At 44.6% G+C, this 15,692-nt stretch overlaps 1 protein-coding gene across 1 annotated transcript in view; it reads right to left on the reverse strand.

Annotated features, from left to right (window-relative positions):
• Positions 1-225: 225 nt before the first annotated feature.
• GLIPR2 (GLI pathogenesis related 2) overlaps positions 226-15,692 on the reverse strand; it is a 39,831-nt gene continuing 24,364 nt past the window's right edge. The window contains exons 4-5 of the mRNA XM_064150095.1: positions 4,089-4,166; positions 226-2,350 (exon numbers count right to left, since the gene is read on the reverse strand). Of these exons, the coding sequence (XP_064006165.1) occupies positions 2,190-2,350; positions 4,089-4,166 (239 nt within the window). The 3' untranslated portion in view covers positions 226-2,189. The remainder of the gene's footprint in view (positions 2,351-4,088; positions 4,167-15,692) is intronic.

The following is a 15,692-nucleotide window of genomic DNA, read 5'->3' on the forward strand; positions in this document are numbered from 1 at the left end:
CCTCAAACTGCTCCATCCAAAAAAATCTGGAAATTCACTTGCCACTATAATTTTAAGTAAAGATAGCTACAAACTATATTTTGTTCTGTCCCCTCTTCACCTACCTTCCCAGTTCTGTCTGGCATTAAAATAAAACCTAAGTGGCAGCAAAGAAAACTTCTGACTCAACTATGATACATACAGTTTTACACCAACCACCCAAAGAATCAGGGAAAATACAGCCTGTTAATGTATTTAACATCAGCTTTTAGCTTTATTTCATTTGCAGTAAACCTGTTTTCTTCAGAAAGTCCTGATTTTATTCTCAGGGATGATAATGTGCTGCACATAAAACATTCACCTGTTTGGAGCTGCAACATTTGTCAGATGAGGGTTAAAGAAAGGAAGGTCCCAAGACTGTAGTTATGGAAACACATAGGCCTGAGTGGGAGTCGAGTGGGTATTCTTCACTGAGAACACATCAAGTGAGAAAGGGAGCAGCAGAAATGGAATGAGATGCAAAGCAGGAGTTCAAGAGAGAAAGAGGTAGGCCTCTTCAGCTTGGGCTTCAAGTGTCGTCTTAATCTTTGTACAAAGGGCTGATATATGATCTGCTGTGCAATTCATCATTCCTTTGAGGGTCTCTTCTACCTTTCCTGGACTGGAATATTTGCTGCTTTTATTTTCTCCATGTTGCAAAAGTAATAAAGTCACGTGTTAATGTCCTAGAAATAAAATCTGGAGATTATTCAACAAAGGCTTGAATAATACATAGTCCAAAATGTTTAATTTGCAGATCTTTGTTATATGTGTTACATTCTCAGTTACAGTGCAAAGATTGTAACATACTGCAACACATATAATCAGGATGTAACAGTGCAGTTTATTACACCTGTGTAAACAAAAAGAAATATTTTCGTAATGGCACTCTTGAACCAAATCCCAGCACACAGAATCTGGGCAGAAGTCAAACATTTAAAAAGAAAAGAAAACCCCAGACTGAAGCACAGACATGAATCTGGCCAAAAGGGCCCAATTTCCTAAGAGAAAAAAAGCATCCTCAGAAATTTTTGCTTGTTTGCTTGCTTGCTTTCAAGGACATTCAATCTCATTTTTTTCAAGGAAATTCAACCTGATTTTTTTCAAAGCATCAATCCAGCATGTGAGATATTTTTACTATTATTGAACAATATGAACAAAGAATAAATGTCTCTTAATTATGACCATGTGAGTACCTCCTACTGTGACATTATTAAAAGAAGACAAGAGATGATTAGGAATGTTACTGTCTGTATAGTGTGACACCTGCAGAAGATATTCCATAGGAAACAAAAATAAGTTATTGAGAAATAAAATCCAATGTTCTCTATCAGAAAAAACTTTTTTTTCATGCATAAATACTAAGAGACAAAGTATCTTAATTCCCTGTAACAGAAGCAAACAGTTTGATTCTAAGGCATTGTACACACACAAAACCGTAAGATGAGGTTTGAACTTGCAATATACTAATCTCAAACAGATTTTAGATACTAGCACCTAAAAATGTAATGTTAGGGTTTAAAGGATGTTAGTAGCTTTCAGGTCATGCTTGAGTTATGGCTTGCTTGATGCATACAATTTGGTCAGCAATGTTTTAGTGTTCCATAAGATCCTCTTAACACAAACACATAGGTCTGGATGCCACTACCTTTTACACACATTCCTTTCATACAGGTTGTTTTGCATATGTTCTATCTGCAGAGAGAAAGCCCCACAGTAGCAGGAGGTATAGACAGAGAAAGAAGTCAGTTATTACAAAATTACTGGAAAACTGGGAGTAGGTGATCTAACCACAGGCTGGTATCTTCAGTTTACAGAAAGCTATAAATTCTCTTGTTTAAAAAAAAAAGACATCCAATGTGCTTACTCACAAGCTGACACCAACTCCAGGCAAACTATTAAAAAAACCCACCCTCAGTTTTACCCTTCAGAAATGCTGCATGGGTTTAATCCTGAAATAAACTCAGCCCCCCTCACAAACAGCAGGGACCTGATGCACAGATTGGCTCAAGCAACATATAATTGCTTCCACTGTAACGAGAAGTGAACAGCAGCATAAAACAGGAAATTTCACTGAATTGTACTTCATTTCAAGCACTGTTAAGTCCAAATCCTGGTTCACTTGTAATGACAATAGGACTACAATTAAAAAAAAGGATTAAAAAAAAAAGTTATTTTCTTGGAGGAAGGACATTTTCTTCATAATAGCCTGGATTTACTACGTTCCCAGCTGGATCATATCTAGCCACCACAAATGTTGAGCCATCACTAGCAGATGCTTTTCCAACTCCCATCCTTTTTGTGCTCTTCCAAACCATTGCTGTGAAGTGACCTGACATAAAGAGAGAAACATATGCCTTCATTTTAGGTACTAAATCTATAACATCCTCATTAATACATGAGAGGCAGGGGAAGAAAGGACAATACAAAACTATTTCTTTCTCTAACAGGAGAACAAGTTAAGGACATAAGAAGAACAAACAAACAAAACTCAACAGTAAACACCAAACCCTATGTCAGGTATTTTGCCTTGATCTGATCTGGTTCCATAGTATTATTCACATCTCATTCATATATATATTTATAAGCATAGAATCAACCAGGTTGGAAGACACCTCCAAGATCATCCAGGCCAACCTAGCACCCAGTCCTGTCCCATCAACTAGACCATGGCACTAAGTGCCTCAGCCAGGCTTTGCTTGAACACCTCCAAGGACAGCAACTCTACCACCTCCCTGGGCAGCCCATTCCAATGCAAATCACTCTCTCTGCCAACAACTTCCTCTCATCCAGCCTAGACCTCCCACAGCACAACTTCAGACTGTATCCCCTTGTTCTGTTGCTGGTCGCCTGGGAGAAGAGACCAACCCCCACCTGGCTACAACCTTCATTTAGGTAGTTGTAGACAGCCATGAGGTCCCCCCTGAGCCTCCTCTTCTCCAGGCTAAACACCCCCAGCTCCCTCAGCCTCTCCTCACAGGGCTGTGTTCCAGGCCCCTCACCAGCTTTGTCGCCAATCTCTGGACATGTTCCAGTATCTCAACATCTCTCTTGAATTGAGGAGCCCAGAACTGGGCATAGTTCTCAAGGTGTGGCCTGACCAGTGTTGAGTACAAGGGAAGAGTAACCTCCTGTGCCCTACTGGCCACACGGTTCCGGATACAGGCCAGGATGCCATTGGCTCTCTTGGCCACCTGGGCATGCTGCTGGCTCAGTGTGCCATATATATATATATATATATATATATATATATATATATATATATATATGTACAAAACTCTGAAACATTCCTAGTGGGAGAATCATTTAAAAAGTGGTATGATGAGCTTTTTGACCTAAAATTCAGCAAAGACATCACAGAATAGCAGTTCTGACTGTGACTATTACTCAGTACTCCCTCACATGCCTGCACGTGCAACTGTTCAAAGTAATACTGCGTTTGTCGCTTCTGCCTAGCTGGAGTAGCCACCCCTGCATTGTGCTGCTTTATCAGTTGTCTCCTCTGTGCATAGGCAGATCCTATGGGAGAAAAATGGGGTTTTCTTCATCTGAAATGAGCTTAGCTATCTGTCTCCCTTGAACATTATTCAAGAAACAGCATCCTTATGTTCAATAAGTAATGGATTGTCAGTTTGCAGTCAATGGCCTGTTCCCAATCTCCAAATTATTTCTGTGACTCAAGTGATGTAATTTGATAGAAGTCACATGCCAATGTAAACAACAGCACAGTACATTTAGTGCTGTGGTAATCATCATACCTCTAAGGCTTTCATTTATTTTTTGCCTTTAAAGTAAGCTGCCTTTTAAAAATCTTGGAGGCAGAGGAGCATTAAGCAAACCCAGAAAGTTTGCTTTCTTCCTAATTTCTCCATTTCCTTCTACCTTTCTGTCAGTTTCTAACATAAGACTTCAGGAAAATTTATAGGATTTTTTTCCCTCTCTATTTTCTTTTCCTAAGAAGAAGAGGCAGATTTTTTTTTTTCTTTAAGATCAAACAAGTTGACTAGGCAGGTTCTTAAAATAAAAGCTGTGTTTTTAAAGAGACAGTGAAGTGCACAGTCTGAACTCACCTGTCCCAGAAGAAAACCCTGGATTTTGAAAGCTGTAGTTTTTTATTTCACTGTACCATCTGTCAGCCACATCTTTTCCTGAAAGACAGAAGAAATCTGCTGTGAAATCATGACATAAACAGAAATGTGTACCTCAGTGCCTGGCCAGCAAGATCTTCTGCTAGCAGCTAGTAAGAATCTCTAGAAACAGAGAGAAACAGACTTTTCACTGAAAAGAGTTTATGAAATGTAAGTAGCACAGTAGTGCATGTAAATGACTAAATCTCTATTGGCTTGCAATAGCTGTCACCACTCAGTTGTCACAGAATCACAGAATTGTTTAGCAAAGACCTTTAAGATCATGGAGTTCAACCATAACCCAGCACTGCTAAGTCCACCCACAAACCATGTCCCTCAGCACCACATCTACATTTCTTTTAAATACTCCCAGGGTTGGTGACTCCATCACTTCCCCAGGCAGCCTCTTACATTGCTGGCAACCCTTTCTGTGAAGAAAGTTTTCCTAATGTCCACCCTATACCTCCCCTGGTGCAATTTGAGGCTATTTCCTCTTGCCCTATCACTTGTTACCTGGGAGAAGAAGAGACTGACCCCTATCTCACTACAGCCTTCTTTCAGGGAGTTGTAGAGAACCTCCTTTTCTCTAGATTAAACAGCCCCAATTCTCATAGCTGCTCCTGAGAAGACTCATGCTGTAGACCCTTTACCAGCTTTGTTGCCCTTCTTTGGACATGCTTCAGCACATCAGTGTCTTTCTCATAGTGAGGAGTCCTAAACTGAACATCCTATTTGAGGTGTGACCTTACTAGTGCCAAGTACAGGGAGACAAACACTTCTCTAGTCCTGCTGGTCACACTATTTTTTGGGATATGCCAGGATGCTCTTGGCTTTCTTGACCACCTGGACACACTACTGGCTTACATTTGGTCAGATGTCAACCAGTATCTCCAGGTCCTTTCCTGCAGAGCAGTTTGCCAGTCACTCTTCCTAATTTACTAAGTTACTAGCTAAGGCAAATACTATTTATTTTACCAAATCAGATACTTTCTGTTAAGCATCTCATGCCATCAATGAGTTCAGTCCATCAGTTTCTCCACAGGGGTAACAGGGACTATGTAGTCAGCACAGCCTCATCCCTTGGCAGGCAACCCATGAAACAGCTGTAGAATCACAGAATCATAGAATCAACCAGGTTGGAAGAGACCTCCAAGATCAGCCAGTCCAACCTAGCACCCAGCCCTATCCAATCAACTAGACCATGGCACTAAGTGCCTCATCCAGGCTTTTCTTGAAGACCCCCAGGGACGGTGCCTCCACCACCTCCCTGGGCAGCCCATTCCAATGGGAAATCACTCTCTCTGTGAAGAACTTCTTCCTAATATCCAGCCTATACCTACCCTGGCACAACTTGAGACTGTGGTAGAGCTCATCCTGTTCAGAGAAGATCTCTGCAACAAGCTGCTCTCCAGGTAGGACATAACCACAAAGAGTGCTGTACTATCACCACAAGATCAGAAAACAGGACCATCTGCCAGTTCTTGTCTGAAGTAAGAAAGTAGAATTTTCCTATATAATAGAAATTTGAAATAAGAAAAACCTGCAGACAAGAGAAATCTGTGTGGCATAGCATTTGGATTGAGATGGGGCAGAAATTCTTTTAGTCCTCGAAGAAACCATCTGGTAATTTAACACATTCTGTTTACATCTTTTTTTCCACCCAGAACCTTCTGTAACTTTCAGCCTCGAAGATGTTGAAGTCACATCTCCCTCATCTTGTCATGCTCTTGTCATAGCCTGAGTGAGGCTATGAAGTCAAATCTTCAGTAATAAAGCAGCAGTGCCTTTCTTTTTTGTATTCACCCATTCACCTCTTGTGCAACTGTTGAGCTGAGGGCAATGTGGTGGGCAGCTTGTGGTGGGTATCTCCCCCTCTCCCCCTGCCCCCTTGCTCTCCCAGAGACAGCCCCCAGCACCCACTGGGGACCTTTTACTGGTGCTGTTCCCCTGAGCCATCCCCGATTGCCCCAGAGTTGAGGCCTCATCCCTGGAGGTGTTTAAGGCCAGGCTAGATGAGGGTCTGGCCAGCCTGATCTAGGCTAGGGTGTCCCTGCCCATGGCAGGGGGGTTGGAACTAGATGATCTTTGTGGTCCCTTCCAGCCCTGAGTGATTCTATGATTCTATTCTATTAGGCTTCTACATCCAGCTTTTACCAGCTCCTGTCTCTTGAAACATGTTTGAAAAGACTTAAGTGAGCCTTGCCAGATTTTCTGAGCAAAAGGGCATAAGGACCTTCTCTACAGGGAGGCCTCCCACCTGTGGATGCAGGTGCATGAAGCTATCCTCTTACAGCTCCCAAGCCAAAGGAAAATGACATCTAGTTTTCCATGTTCTCAGCAGCAGCTAATACTTCAAATTTCTGAGTGCCTTTGTTTTTAGTGGTTCTTACATAGCACTTGAGCCTTTGTGAATGTCCACTGTGAGGCACTCTAACTTGGGCTACTACAGACACCTCAAATACACATGACTAGCAACTGCTGGTTGTGGAAATGTCCTTGTGATGAATACACTCTCATGGCATCAAAGACCTTCACGGACCACAGCTGTGTAAGATTATGACAAGGTCAAGTGATGTAGCCCTGCCTGTCTGTGGGTCTCTAAGGTTGATACCTGCCAAAGAAATATTCCTTCCTGTTTTGTCTTGAACAGTTAAGGAACCTCACCTTGGCAATCTACAGACCTGAGGATGTGTAGTTGAAAAGCTAAAACTCAGAGTGGGACCTGGGGGATCTGGTTGACAGTTGACTAAATACGAGTCAGCAGTGTGCCCAGGTGGTGAAGAAAGCCAATGGCATCCTGGCTTGTGTTAGAAACACTGTGGCCAGCAGGAACAGGGAAGTGATCATCCTTCTGTACTCAGCACTGGTGAGGCCACACATCAAGCACTGTGTTCAGTTCTGGGCTTCTCATTACAGGAAGGGTATTGAGATGCTGGGGCGTGTCCAGAGAAGGGCAATGAGGCTGGTGAAGGGCCTGGAGCACATTGCCTATGAGAAGTGTCTGAGGGAGCTGGGGTTGTTCAGTCTGGAGAAGAAGAGGCTAAGGAGAGACCTCATTGCTCTCTACAACTACTTGAGGAGACATCGGAGCAAGGAGGGGGCAGCCTCTTCTCCTTGGTGACAAGTGACAGGACTAGAGAAAATGGTTACAAGCACAGCCAGGGGAGGTTCAGGCTGGATGCTAGGAAATACTTCTTATCAAACACTGAAATGGTCTGCCCAGGACAGTGATGGAGTCACCGTCCCTAGAGGTGTTTGGGCAGCCTGTGGAGCTGGTGCTTAGGGACATGGTATAGTGCTGACCTTTCAGTGCTAAGTTGAAGGGTGGACTGGATGATCTTGGAGGTCTCATCCAAACAGATATATTCTGTGATAGATTCTACTAATCTGCAGTGCATTCCACAGAAGAGGCAGCACACAGAGCACCAGAACTTGCAGATGCTATGCACTCTAATGTTACCTCTTTTCCATACTTGTGGTTAGGAAGCTCGTGTCAAACACTGTGAGGCAAAAGGGACAGGTTTTTCCCCAAGCTACATCAATAATGAAATTTCTGCTTAGCATTCCAGGCCATGTAATGCAAGGCCAGTTGCTTTCACAGCAAGCTGCCAATGCTGTTAGGCCTACCGTCATGGAGAACACTGATCCCTGGTGGGCTGCTGGCTGCAGAACAGCAGTGACTCATGCTTTGCTATTTTACAGCAATAAGTCTTAAACTTGTACTGTTCTAGAAGTCGAGACACGGCGTTAGCTTCTTGAAAAGTCAGTTTCTTACGAGTAGAGCCTGCTAAGAATGGCATTGCCAGCCTGGCAAGCTGTCATTGAAAATACATTACTGAATGAAAATGCCATCTCTTGAGAGGTTTGTGAACTGAGAGCACAACGAACTTACCCATGCCACACTGCCTGTTAGGATGCTGCTCTCTTTAGTACAGATGACTTACTGTTTCTACATAAAAAGGTAGCAAAACTTCTCCTGCTTCCCACAGTAAATGTTTCAGGAACAACAACAGTTTCCTTCTTTCCTTGCTGTTCCTGCACCAAACAAACCCTCTAGACTTGTTCTACTGCCTAATTCTGCAACACAAATAAATATCTGTTCATTTCTTCCTCACAGTAAAGCTAAAATGAAGACTGAAAAAAGTGTAACAGGCAATCTCTGTGTAATATAAGAGAAAATGTAAAAACACATCCTAAAAAACCCTCAAGCAAGCAGATGACACTGTCCCACCCTGGAGTTCTAAGCTATGAAGGATTTAGGTGTGTTTGTGATAAACTGGTAGAACAGAAGTGCAGAATGTGGCTGCAGACATATCAGGCCCTATGTATTTCAGAGAATCACAGAACATTTCTGGTTAGAAGAAGCCTTAAAGATCATCCAGTTCAACCTTCAAGCCAGCACTGAGGAATCAACACTAAACCACGTGCCTGAGTGCCACTTGAACATCCCCAGGGATGGTGACTCCACCGCTGCTCTGGGTAGACCATTCCAATGTTTAAGAATCCTTTTCATTCCTAATATCCAGTTTGAACCTCCCCTGGCTGCGCTTGTAACCATTTCCTTTAGTCTTGTCACCAAGGAGAAGAGGCTGCCCCCTCCTCACTCCAATGTCTCCTCAGGTAGATGTAGAGAGCAATGAAGTCTCCCCTCAGTCTCCTCTTCTCCAGACTGAACCTCAGCTCCCTCAGATGCTCCTTGTGGGCCATGTGCTCCAGGCCCTTCACCAACCTCATAGCCCTTTTCTGAACACCTCCAGCACCTCAATATCCTTCCGACAGTGAGGGGGCCAGGACTGAACGCAACACTCAAGGTGTGGCCTCACCAGTGCTGAGTACAGGGGGATGATCACCTCCCTGTTCCTGCTGGCCACAGTGTTTCTATCCTAGGATATAAGCTACTATACTCTGTGAGAAGTATTGTCAGGAATGCGGGATGGCATTCACACTGCTACCAGAAATTGATTCCCTCTATTAAAGTATCAGTGTGACAGAATATAAAGAGTAGCTCAGGATAAAGTCATCCCCCTTCCCTGCTTACCTAGGCTCCATGTCACAGGAACTTAAAATGTCTCTAACTGAAACACTGCAGGGCACAAGGAAGCTCTGATGCACACTGTATCTTGTCATCCTTCCTTAAAAACATTCAAGAATATCATCATGTGAAAATCTGCTAACTTTAATTCAAGCAAGGTGGCGATGGCATTGGGTAAGAATACCTCAATCTGGTACATGAAGGCAACAAGCATAGGTGGGCAGCACAATTTATGAGGTGTGAATTCCCAGCCTCTGCAGGTGAAAGCTTGCAACTTACTGCAGCCAGGCAGTGAAAGCTGATAGTTATGCTCCATCTTTCACATGCAGGATCAGGTTATTATATGGCATTACTGTCATCATCCCTGACTTAAGCCATTGCATCACAGGCTGCGAGAAATGCAAGACCAACTTGTTTCTGGCAAATAAGATGATGACCAAATAACCAGGCAACTTTTGACAGGCTGTCTGGAAATCACATTAAGAAAGTGTCCTGGAAGTGAAGGGAATGCCTGGTGTCTATCATATGCCACAGGAGGTGTAGAGTGTCCTACGTGGAAGTTATTACTATGTACCTCTTTGTGTTCTCACGTGGAGAATAAACTTGCTCTCTTTCCTCTGAAAAAACTTCTCTTCCAGTTCTTTGCCCCCTGGGGAGCAGTAAACAATGCAGTATTGAGACATAAGCCAAACCAGTGTTGCAAGTGACAGCCAATGCACAGGGAACTCAAAAACTATTTTGATCCCAGTAACACTCAGGCTTCCAGAAATAGAACAGCAGATGGGTCAGCAGAGCACTGAGACTACCTGCTTTAGCAGCAACACACATCCCTCAGACTTGCTGGTTCAGAGAACTAACCACAGCCTGGTGAAGCCACATCTGGAGTATTGTGTCCAGTTCTGGGGCCCCTAGTTCAAGAGGGACATAGAACTGCTTGAGAGAGTCCAGTACAAAGCCCCAAAGAGGATGAAGGGAATGGAACATCTCTCTTACAAGGAGAGACTGAGGGCTCTGTTTATAGATATGTCAATGATAAGTGCCAGGAGGATGGAGCCAGGCTCTGCTCAGTGATGCCCAAGGACAAGACAAGGGGCAATGGGTGGAAATTGAGGCATAGGAAGTTCCATGGAAACACGAGGAGGATTTTTTTCACTGTGAGGGTGACACAACACTGGAACAGGCTGCCCAGGGGTTTGTGGAATCTCTCTCTCTGGAGATATTCCAAACCCACCTGGATGTGTTCCTGTGTGATCTGGTCTAGATGATCCTGCTCTGGCAGGGGGGGTGGACTGGATGAGTTTCTGAGGTCCCTTCCAGCCCCTGACATTCTGTGATTCTCTTTTGAAATTATTACAGAATGAGTGATGCAGTTACATTTGGCATCCATTTCCCCTCTATTTCCATGTTTCACTGGGAACAGTTCCCATTCCTACCAAAGCTCCCCCAAAACAGGGGCTGGTTGCTATTCGAAATGCATTTCAATCAGAAAGAAAGAACACAGAAATCTCACTCCCACCCCTCCTTCCTGATTATAGCAGAAGTGATAGAAGTTTACTTCTCTCCAAAGGCATGCAGATTTGCCCTACAGACAGTGTTGCAGCTCCCCTTGCAGAACTGCTGGTGGCTTAAAACACACTTCCTGTTTGTGTAGCTGCAAACCACATTCATCCTTTCAACAACTTCTCTGTGGCTACAGTTCCACTCCACCCTTCTAGTAATAGCTGACTGATGATCTGCTCAGTTAGGCTCACCAGATGTTCATTTTAGAAGAGGTTGAACCTCACTCTCACAAGTTTCATCAGTACTATGCCTTTGATTGCACTGGAAGTTGGTGCAAAAACTCTTGAATTAGTGGCCAAGCACAGTTCTGCCCAAGACAAAGTCAGCAGAGTGATTTTAGTCACCCAAGCTACAAGCTAGTAACGTGGTCACACTGACCATGCCTCAAGCTGCCCTCATGGTCAGAGGATTGAGCACGAGGCCAGTCCTTACCTAGGAGCAACAGTTCTGGTGTGAAGTTCTCCTGTTGTACCACTCTGTGAAGGACAGGGATGTGGCTGTGTCCCACACGGAATTGTTTACTGCTCCCCAAGGGGCAAAGAATCAAAAGAAAAGTTTTCAGAGGAAAGACAGCAAGTTTGCTCACTAGGTACCTACCTGTCTTCCATGTGATAATAACTTCCACACAGGACAACCCTCAGTTCCTGTAGCATGTGACAGATACAAGCCCTTCTTTTCGCTTCCAGGACACCCTCTACTCTGCCCTGGTGAGGCTGCATCTGGAGTACTGTGTCTAGTCTGGGCCCTCCAGTTCAAGGAGGACAAGGAACTACTTGAGAGAGTCCAGCACAGAGCCACAAAGATGATGGAGGGAATAGAACATCTCTCTTATGAGAAGAGACTGGGGGAGCTGGGGCTGTGTAGCTTAGAGAAGAGGAGACTGAGAGGTGACCTCATCAATGTTTATAAATATGTAAAGGATAAGTGCCAGGAGGATGGAGCCAGGCTTTGCTCAGTGATGCCCAAGGACAGGACAAGGGGCAGTGGGTGGAAATTGAGACATAGGAAGCTTCATGTAAACATGAGGAAGAACTTTTTCACTGTGAGGGTGACAAAACCTTGGAACAGACTGACTCAGGGAGGCTGTGGAGTCTCTCTCTCTGGAGATATTCAGACCCTGCCTGGATGTGTTCCTGTGTGGTATGGTATAGATGATCCTGCTCTGGCAGGGGGGTTGGACTGAATGAGCTTTCAAGGTCCCTTCCAGCCCCTGACATTCTGTGATTTTGTGACACTTCTTCAACATTATTTCAGCAAATACACTGCATGTAAGCAGGGGTGCCAGTACTCTTGCCTGGCCATTCTCTCATCAGCTGTCCTGTTGTTTCATTAAACTTATTTTCTAACTCCTGGGTGAGGAAAGTGGATATGTGTGTGGATGTCAGTGCTGACAACTGACGTCAGACCAAGGACTGCAGAGACTTGGATGCCTGTGGTGCCAGCTACTGGAGCATCAGCACAGGTCCATGTGCCTAAGCAGTATAAAGTTGGACTAGCTGGCAAGCCAGTGATGAGGTCTGAGGAGTCACTGCAGAAGTCTATGGCTACCACAGGGACAAGGGATGACTCTAGCTGCTGGCCAGGGATGTGCATCTGTGTAAGATGTTCTGACAACTGAAGTACAACTGCAGCCTTAGGAGTTGGTATGTCCAATTGCAAGCAGCTGCGAAGACCAGGATCCAGGGGCAGGTACTGGGCAGGCTGAGTGTCTGAGCTTAGCTGCTGCAGGGATCCACACACACACACAGATTGCTATAAAAGTATAATTTATATCTGTTTCATAGAATCAACCAGGTTGGAAGAGACCTCCAAGATCATCCAGGCCAACCTAGCACCCAGCCCTAGCCAGTCAACTAGACCATGGCACTAAGTGCCTCATCCAGGCTTTGCTTGAACACCTCCAGGGACGGTGCCTCCACCACCTCCCTGGGCAGCCCATTCCCACATCAATCACTCTCTCTGTGAAGAACTTCCTCCTAACATCCAGCCTACACCTACCCCAGCACAACTTGAGACTGTGTCCCCTTGTTCTGTTGCTGGTTGCCTGAGAGAAGAGGCCAACCCCCACCTGGCTACAATGTCCCTTCAGGTAGTTTAAAAATGACTGGGGAATATATCTGCATAAAATAACTTTTATAATGTATATTCCTGTTGCACTCTTCACTGCAATCAGCCAAAAATGTGGAACAGGATGAGGCCACTGGTGCTGTTCATTTTAGTGCTGACTGCATCTGCTTGTTCTGCTCTGTGCAGACACCTGCCTATGTAGACATGTACAGCTGTATCAGTGTGTTTGTGCACACGCCTGGGAATACCTGCTCAGCCTCACTTCTGGCAACACAAGGCTGTGGCAGCCTGACTACTGGATTAAGCTCTCTCTAACGTTTAATTTCTCTGGACCCACCCAGAGAACCCATAAAATCTTCAAGTAATCTCATGAAGTAAGTGGCTAAAACCCACATTTCTGTGCAAGGATAGACAACACAGTATCACAGTATCACCAAGGTTGGAAGAGACCTCACAGATCATCAAGTCCAACCCTTTACCACAGAGCTCAAGGCTAGACCATGGCACCAAGTGCCACATCCAACCTTGCCTTGAACTGCCCCAGGGACGACAACTCCACCACCTCCTCAGGCAGCCCATTCCAGTAGCCACCATGGTAATCTACTTAAAAAACGGTTTGGGGTACCTAGAGTTTCTCAAACATTATTTTAGCCTTTGTTACCTCAACTTTCCTTCCTCCATTCTGAAGGCAAAGAAGGCAGATCTAGATGTCCTTCAGAAATAAAATATTTACCTATCCTGAACTCAAACTAATGGTTTTAGAAAGAAATCCCCTACTTCCAGCATTCTTATGCAGGTCCTTATTTCATTTTAGTTAACAGTACTGTATGAGACTGGTGCATGCAAGAGATGCATCAGGGCAGGCTCTCAGTCACAGCATGCCTCTCCAGGGCTCGAGCATAGGGTGCCTGTGCTTCTCTGCCCACTAATGTCAATCTCTAAGCAGACCCAGGTTCCTCCTGGAACAGATCTGGGTGATAACATTCAGTGAATTTCTCTCATGAGCTCCCTAAATTTCTTAAGCTGCAGTATTTTCACAGGCAACATGATGCATTCCTCACGACCACACCAGCCGTCCCCATCAGAATTCAATCACCCAGTGCTTGCCTTCAGCCTGCCAACACATGAGAGATGAGGCAAGGCATCCTGAGAAGCCTGACACCGCAGCTGCCAAGGCAGGCTGTGGTCTCTCACATTAGTGGCAGATGACAGTTCACTTATTTGAACGCAGACAAAGAGAAGTCTGCCACGGAGCAGTTCCTGCAGGACTGGAGGGAGGAAACAGCTGTCAACTATTTCTTGGATTACAGGGATAAACATATTTCCAGCAATAGCTTTAGGCTATGTAATTCCAAAGTCCTGAGTACAATTCAAGGTATTCTTCTACCAGGAGAGGAGTCAAACTAGAAGGTTTTTTATAGTTGACAGCTTAAATCTTTTCTGAAAGAAGAAATGCATCTTTTTGGCATTATGACAGAACTCAGTAAGAGCCAAAACAAGCAACAGCATCACTTTTTAGAGAGGATACAGAGTATGCCAGAGGTTTATTGGGGTTTGCTTTATCTGGGAAGAAACCAGAGGACACTGCCTGCCTTTGTTAAGCCCTTGAATGGATGCCTTAATACAAATTTCAGCCTCATTGAGCAGGCTACAAATTAACTGTCCAAAGGGAACTATATGAGAGAGAGGAAGAATGAACCAGCTCCACAGAGATGAAGACTAAGCTCAGATGAGAGAATAACCTTCTTTGAAGAACTAGTTTTCTCATTCTGGTACTTGGAGTGATCCTGCTCCATAGCAAATGCAGAAGTGTTATACAGAACAAAAGAGGATGTGGATTAATTTTCTCAGCAAGACATTCAGTCTCAAAGATAAAAAAAGAAAATAGCAACAGAATGGCTCAAAACTGGCAAGTTATGTATGGAAACAGTGCATTGAAGAGCAACAAATGGGATCCAGAAAAAGACATCACACACTTTATGGAAGGATTCATGTGTTTTGTTTCCAGCTCTCCAAATGGGAACTCTGAGATTCCAACCTCAGGGGACAGAGCCCAGGCCATTAACACAAACAAGATGGAAGAAGTAAGCTCAGTCAGTGAGTCATAGGCTCTGTGCAAACTTTGCCATACATCTGTGTTTTCCCATGCTGCACTGAAGCCCTTGCCTCAGGCTCTTGCAATGGACAGAATGCCAAATATGAGCAGATCAAATTGTATTTTCCACCCTGGGCTTCTTTTTCAACATGAAAATGTCCCCACTGAGGACTAGAGTTGGCACTTCCAGAGGAAGCCAGCAGTGTCCTTGGATCTAAAACTCACTAAAATTTCCAGGTCCTTCAAACAGGGCCTCTAGTCTGCTTCTGTCTCCCTGAGGCTCTACAGGAAATTCCAGGGGTAGATGGGAATAAAGAAAGCAAGTGGACACTTAATACATTCTACCTGCTTTCTCAGCAGGCTGACATGAGCCCTGCCCTATGGAGGGGACAGGAGGCCAGAGTCTGCTGAATGTTGGTCTGATGGAGGCTTCACCACAGGCTGTCAGCTCCTCAGGCATCAGAACTGGAGGTCGCCAGTTATATGATGCCTTTATGACCAGAAAATATATGGAGCATTTTTGCCTTCAAAAGTGAAAGCGTGGTAAAAGGATGGACTCCCATTTCCCGAGAGAGCAGAAGAGACTAGATGCCTGACACATTAGCCTCTGGCACTTTGGTGTCTGCCCCCACAAACTGCTGTGCAGCACACAGTGGCCGTTTTTCTTTCTCACCACAGCTGGCCTGTGGTCAAGCCTCTTTTTGGCTGGGTCAGACTAAGGATAAAAGTGAAGCAAGGGCATTGACAGCTTCCTTCTCTCTACCCACAAAGCAGCCTAGTTGCCAAGTCTTGC

This window comes from Pogoniulus pusillus, chromosome 10 (assembly GCF_015220805.1).
Source record: "Pogoniulus pusillus isolate bPogPus1 chromosome 10, bPogPus1.pri, whole genome shotgun sequence".
Taxonomy (NCBI): Eukaryota; Metazoa; Chordata; class Aves; order Piciformes; family Lybiidae; genus Pogoniulus; species Pogoniulus pusillus.